Source organism: Denticeps clupeoides, chromosome 4 (assembly GCF_900700375.1).
Source record: "Denticeps clupeoides chromosome 4, fDenClu1.1, whole genome shotgun sequence".
NCBI lineage: Eukaryota > Metazoa > Chordata > Actinopteri > Clupeiformes > Denticipitidae > Denticeps > Denticeps clupeoides.
In genome coordinates, this window is record NC_041710.1 from 20352810 (window position 1) to 20360184 (window position 7375).

Consider the following 7375-nt stretch of genomic DNA (forward strand, 5'->3'; position numbering starts at 1 on the left):
ATTTTTTGTGACTATTTATAATGACAAAATTATGCTGAAAGATCTTTATGAGAATAATAACTATGGTTATGTAACAGATGAACAAAGTTACAATTGTTATTAAATAAATTCTTCTTTTAGCTCTGCCAGTAATTCCCAAGTGTAATTTGTGGTTATGTACTCACCCCAGCCTGGTTGCTTTCAAAGTGACTCACTGCTATTGATTCAGTGCTTTCAACACACAATATGAGAACATCTTCCAACCAAACTGTGCCCCCTGCGTACGGGCTGCTTGGTGATGCTAATTTGCTACCAGGGATCTTTTTTTCTCAGCTCAATTGAATGATTACAGACTAGCTCACATAAAAATTAGGCTCATGTGTTTGCCACCATGTTACTGTCACTCCTTTCATTAGAGGAGCATATTTTTTGCAGCATCACGTTCTGTCTCAGATAGGTGTTTCAGATAAAGCCAACCTGAGCAAACTGAGTTTTTTCCATTCCCTTTTATCTTTCATACATAAGCGATGTAAATCGAATGTGACATATATTTTGTGGTCACTAAAAGCTTATCCACATTCCCCTCAAACAACAAAAAGCTCTGCCCTCTTTTTGGACCAAGACGGCTGTCAACAAGACGTGTGTGTGTGCACATTTGATTTTTGCTTGCGTTTCCAGTGACATGCATCCATCGTGGCAGTGCTGTGCCCAAGTCAGGCCTTCAGGGCACTGGACAGTTGAGGGAACAGGGTTGGGTTAACGGCGGTCTAGAAGTGTGTGCCCTCAAAGCCCTCTCACAGAACCTGAACGCAAAGTTTGCAGGAGCGCGGTGACCGTGACAGTGACGACTGTGATTTGTGGCAGTGGCTCAACTGAATGAGCCTTCAGCAGTATCAGCTGCCACTGCCCAATTCAAATGTCACAGCCATCAACGCCACAGCAAGCTTGTTCTAGGACAGGCAAATGAACCAGTCACCACAGGCTCAGGTCAAAAACCTGCCAGCTTATGAGAGGATTTAAAAATAGGCAGGGTCAGTCTGCACATGGCCACAAGTAACACCAGACCATTACATAAAAAAAGAGCACAACCAAGTCAAGTCAACATAAAATGTACAATTTCAGAAAACTACAAGAACCACTGCATCATATTTGTGGATCATGAAATGAATTTTACTTACATATAGGGCCCTAATAATAAATCTCACTTCATACATCTTACATTCTTGCAGGCGACATGACATGCTAACACTGAGTGGTAGTTGCATATTGGTGTTTAAATTCCCAATGCAGTGTAGTCAAAGACAATTTTTATTTAAAGTTAATGAATTAATTAATCAATTAATTAACTAATCAAATTGATTGCTTTGGTTGCATAAGTAGAGAACTAAATACATTTTAAAAAATAGAAGGAAGTTGTCATGCCTAAGGTGCAGAGGAACGGGAGTTTATAGCATCACAAAAAATGAGGTTAAACAATCCACCACGCCTTGTGCTGAAAAGGGGTTCCTGCTGGTTTTACTGCATGTAAACTCTTGTGCAGCACGACACTGCTGCCTGCTTGCCCACTGTCACTACTCCAACGCATTTTACACGGTTCTGAGAACTTTCCAGGGTCTCATGCCCAGGCAGTCCAGAACACACCCATTTTTACACATGCTCCTGCATGGCACACATGAAGATACACAATGACGATGAGCACAAACCAGTATGGCTGGGACGACATGAGACACAGGGAACACCTCGGGGTTCATGAGAGAGAGCAGCTCTACAGATCTTGGGATCATGCAGGCTTAAATAGGGGAATGAATAGACATAACAGGCCGCACCTGACACTCCCTATTTGTGCCGCAGGGTCCTAGGGGGGAACGTGGGCAGGAACCAATAACCCGAAAGTTGGAGAACGATAACGGCAAGTGCACACTACAGGATGAGGACTTAGGAGGTTTGTGGCCACACAGTACACAGACACAGACATAAACCCTAACATGGGGGTGTGACGTCGGGACTGGAGCCGGTGCAGACATGACAGAGATACAGAAATAAAGAGCTTTCTCTGCATTCATTTAATTTTTCGCTAAATAAAAAATATATACATGTATGCATCTGCAAAGAGGAGAAAATAACACAGGGATGGATGAAATGCTTCCACACTCTTTGTGAATATGTTTCTGAAATCCCTTGCCTATTGTTGCCATAATTTTCCAACTGCACTGATATAACATTTAAATAAAAGTGTGATGCCACAACATGTCTTAACCTCAAGCCACTGTTAACCATAGGAACAGAGATTAGACCCTTGTACAATATTGCCTTGTACAATGAATGTCTGATATTAAAGCAAAACAGTGTTGGATGTTTTCGAGAAACAAATTCAGTTAACGAAGTGGTCAATTGTAGCAATCAAGAGCAATGAGTTAAAAGACATGTCTGCATAGGAATCTGGAGCAGACATCCCTTGGCACTAGGCCAAGATGTCTCCACGCAGACAGAAATAAAGACTACTGATATTACTGTGTTCTTTAACTTGCAAAACTCTCAAAAAACCCTGAGCTTTATTCTCAGCTTTCAAGGGTACAGATGGGAAAATAACCAATTTGCATGATCATGCAGAATCAAAAGGCGCAGTTTGATCTGAAAATATGTGCAGCCTCTGCCTGGAGTCGAGTTCTATACTCTGAATGGCAAACTCACACACAGGAACATCGAAAGGACCTAAATAAACAGTTTTTAAGCAGCTTACCACAACAACGTCTTTTCTCCACCCCTGGCTTCTCTGCCTGCCTTCCTAACTCTACCTCTATCGGTATTAAAACATGTTCCATATAAATAAATAAATTGGCTATCGTCTCATCAACTGTCTTATCAATAATTCATCAGAGCTTTTCTAAATCCATCTCAGGACACCCATCCATAGCTGGTGATAGCAAAACTGTAAGAACGAAGAACGACCATACATAAAAGCGGGAATAAAGCGTTATCTCTAATACATGCTCAGATCACAGTCTAGAGGATGTGTTCCTGCACATAAAGTTGTTCAGAGAGCCGCAGAGTGCACACAATGGCTTCGGCACACGTGCACCGCTGGAGCTGCCCCAGCTTGTTGGAACATTCTGCTCCAGTGAATGGTCCGGTTAAGAGGAAGACAGAGAGAGGAGCAGATGTGAACCAACATCTGCACTGTTATGGTATAGGACTTTTTCTCTTGTTGTTAATATTGCTGCTGTCTGTTCCTGTTAGAAAATTCAGAGCTGATGTGAACACACATGATGTGACAGTGGTGTGTTTTCAAAATGAGCTGTACGTGAAAGTCAGTGGCCATTAAGAACATCTGGCACAGATGTTATTTCCACCAGGCATATTACAAGTTGGCTGAATCAAGTTAGATGGAAATGCATAAAAAAAATAATTAGGAAAGAACTTATTGAATGTATCAAAATGATTTAAATAAAGAGACACATCACTTACGTCTCTTTTTAACATTTGAAGTGTGTGCTGGAAAGGAGGAGCAATTTCACACTATTTCATAACTGCAATGTACAAATGACCTCTTCTCTCCACATATTGCACCAGGCTGGGGCACAGCCTTCCCCTCAGTGCAACTCTGCCCCCAACCATTTGGGTTGTGCGAGCTGGCAGCTCAGAGCTGCTACAAAGAATAAAATGGAATATTCACATGCCAACTGTCTTTCTTGTACAGAGGTGTAGTAGGATGCATTAAAAACTTAATTGTGGTCCTCCACTGACAATCACAGCCATTGGCCTACAAAAGTAATGCACATTAACTAATAATTCCAATGCATTAACTAACATATTAAGTAGCATACACTGTTTGTTTTTTGCCTCAGTTTATTAGCATCTGAGCTCAGAGGTACGCCTGTCAGTCTGACATCACTGTCCTGATGAGCCTTTGTCCATCAGCGTGGTTCCTGCACCCTAAAGGCATTTCAGCAAACAGTCCAAAATTAGTGAGGCATCAGCAAACATTTTATTACAATGCAGCACAAACACACACACACACACACACACACACACACACACACACTAAAACCAACAAAGATTTTCTCTGCCACATGGAACCCCCTTCAGTCGTAACAATGCAGAATATGACTCACGTTTGCATGAGTCATTAAAAAAATTAACGTAAATCTGTCTTAATGCAGATTCTAACTGCACACTGGCTACACTACTGCCAGGCACAAACACAAGCCAGCATACTCGTAATCACATGACTTCCATATTCACATATTTAATTCAAACTAATGGCTTCGGGTGATGACTTAACAATGCTTGTGATCACACACGGAAGTCTTTGATTGGCTCACCCAGTAGAAATAGACAGTTTATTTCAGAGATGACCGCTAATCCTCTGAAAGAGAAACATTCTCTACATGTGAGAAGAGGGCTGAGAGCCACGTGGGACTTAACCCTCGGCTCTACGCGCAGTTTTGTTTATTTTATACCTCTTTTTCCACTGTTGGGAGGTGTTTTAATGGACAGCAGTGATCTCTTTGGACTGGGAGGCTTACTCAGTGCAATGGCACAGCCCAGTAGTTTGCTCTCATATTATATCATGACAACAGAGGTGAGCCTTTTTTTTTTTTTACAGGACAGTGTTTCGCTCTTTTCTCCTCAATTTGAAATATTAATGTATTCTTAAAAAACCATAAAAACAGCTGCTCAATGTGATTTGCATGTCATGGGATTTAAATCCTCAAAAGCTTTTTAATGGAGCGCTTTAAATGAGGATGTGTAAAACAGTAAGTACAGGAATGTGTCAGGAGCGCTGGCGGCCTCCAAGCTTGAGAGTGATGGACACGAACACAGTGTTGCCCCTCAGCAGTAAAAGGTCAGCGGGGGTGGGTGGGGGTGGTTTATTACATTTTGTCATGTGTTGTGTAAGATATGTTCGACCAGGACCCTCCCAACAAGTCAATCATTTCAGTGGACAGAGAGAGCAAATTTCATATTGTCAATAAAAGCCTTTATGTTTGGAATAAAGGTGGCCTTCATTCACCAATCAAAAAAAAAAAAAACATTTATGCAGTTCATCAATTTGTCTTCCATTTTTATTATTTCATATTATTAAGAATCTATGCACCCCCATACCAAACTAACACACATGTGTAAGATTACAGGCTATTGTGAATCTATGTGAATGATAATTGCTGTGATTGTGAATGATAATTGCTGCATTGTATCTGAATTATTGCATTTTAAAATGCTCTTTTTCTAACAATGACACAGATGTGCTGGTCCTGTTCCATCTCATATTTGACATGAAGGAATCAGAAAACTGTACAACTTAAAATTATTAATAGATTTACTGCAACTCACATGGTGACCTAAATGGCACAGAACACGCACTTTAGTCGCAGGGTCTTGGGAACGTCAATAATGCAGGACTGAGCCTGAGCGTGGACTTGAGTATCACCAACAAATGAAAGATGAATAAATCATCAACTTGTGGTCTGTTACATCCGACTTGGCCCTCATATCAGTTTTATTAGCCACCCAGCATGGTGTCATCGCGGAGCAAGATGAGGATTAAGGATTCCCATCCCACAGGAGTGGTGACAGGGGTGCTGATTGACAACACAAATTGTCAACACAAATTACTAAAAACTTTCATGGAAAATTGTAAGGCTGTAGCCTGAAATTTATTTGATCAAGGTCAGCAACTCTGTTTATCACTCTTTAGGCAGATGATTGTTGTTGTTTAAGTTTTGTATTTCGGTTTCAGGCCAATTGTGTGCATAAAAAGATTTTTTTATACTAATTAAATATGGAGATTTGTGAAAGATAAAGACAGAAGCAGCTAGACCTCGGGGCAGGAATTCTCTCCCTCTTGTAGTCCTACTCATCCTTTAATATTTCATCAGCTCGAACACTGTGCCATTGTAACACCAGATTACGTAACACGTGCTACGGCGCTGTGCGTAACTGCGCTCTTTAGACCCGTTTTTGACAACTGAAGCCCTGCATGCCTTTTTTTCACTGAAGTCGAATTTTAATGTGCAGCCAGAAAGTTTCTAGCAGTCAAAAATCCCTTTGCTGTCCAACAACTTATTATTCATTTTGCCGACTTGGTTTGAGACATCACCTGTTAGCTGAAAGCAGGAGGAAGAACTTCTCTCGTGAAACACGTGGAGGGTGTAATGAGGGATTTGGGGGGAACAGTAACCTTCCCCTCCGTTAGAATAAAGCAGAGTTATTCTAATGAAGCTTCACTATCATCTATGGTCTCGTTTTCTACTGCTACTACCACTACTACTGCTAGTAGTAATAATCATATACTAATAATTATAATACTTAGTTCTGTTTACCGAGCGGATCAGCAAGTCCATTGATACGCGAAACTCTTACCTCAACATTACCACCATTTCCCACGCGAGGAATCCCCACACCGCCACGGAGCTCAGCCCCTTCCGAGTCATCTCAGCGCCGGAGCTGTGCGGCTCACACGCCCGAAAAGACTTCAGCACCCCGGACAGCGCTCCCGCTCCCGAACGCACCCGAACATAGCAGTTCCGGGCTCCCTCATAGCCTATACCGGAGCGTCGCGCTCGCCGTGTCTCACGCCCCGTCTCTGGGTGGGCGAGGCAGGGAGCGCGCACGGCGCGTGCACTGACATCTGAAGGGTCCCTCGCAGCGGGGGCAGCGTGGACCCGCCCCGGCAGCCCTTTGACTGACAGCGCGGTCCTCCAAATGCCACTTGGGTGGTGGGGTCCACCGCGATGCGCTCTACGTGGAGGGATTACTTCTCAACCATGCGTTCCAGAGGGAGATAACCTGATCTTTACACATTTACAGCATTTATCTGACTCCCTTATCTGGAGCGACTTACAATTTGTAGCTATAGGGACAAGTGTTAAGTGTCTTGCTCAGGGACATATAGGCGAGTGCCTTACCCACTAGACTACTACCACCCATCTTTGTGTCCTGTTAGATGTACTGGATTGGTTATACCAACACATTATAACACCTTGAACACATTGGTGTTATCTTCAAGCCATTTTTTTAAAAAACGATTTTTAGGCTCTACAGTTATCCAGCCCCACACCAAAGTACAATACATATCAGAACGTGCATTTGAGCAATTTGAGCTGCAGTAGCTCTTCTGTTGGCAGGATGGGTGAAAGGACGCATGTAAGTGCTTTAAATTCTTTACTCAAGTGAGTGAAAAAAAGCATTGCTTCTAAGGTAAAAAGAGAGAGATCGATTGAGATTGAAAATCTTGTTTACTTAAAAAAAAAGAAATGAAACATCACAGTTTCATCCTGTCAAGTCTACAAGTTTTGTTATGCCTTCATGGCTGTCTATGTTTGAGTGTTTCTGTGTACATGAAGGAGAGTTTAGCTCTCTCTCTCAAACTAGCAGATCACTCTGTTTAAAGAAT

The 7375-nt window shown here is 42.2% G+C and overlaps 1 protein-coding gene across 2 annotated transcripts in view; it reads right to left on the bottom strand.

The window, feature by feature from the left end:
• glra3 (glycine receptor, alpha 3) overlaps positions 1-6655 on the bottom strand; it is a 36167-nt gene extending 29512 nt beyond the window's left edge. For both annotated transcript variants that reach the window (XM_028975745.1, XM_028975744.1), the window contains exon 1: positions 6343-6655. In XM_028975745.1, coding sequence (XP_028831578.1) covers positions 6343-6413 — 71 coding nt within the window. In that variant the 5' untranslated portion in view covers positions 6414-6655. The remainder of the gene's footprint in view (positions 1-6342) is intronic.
• Positions 6656-7375: the final 720 nt, after the last annotated feature.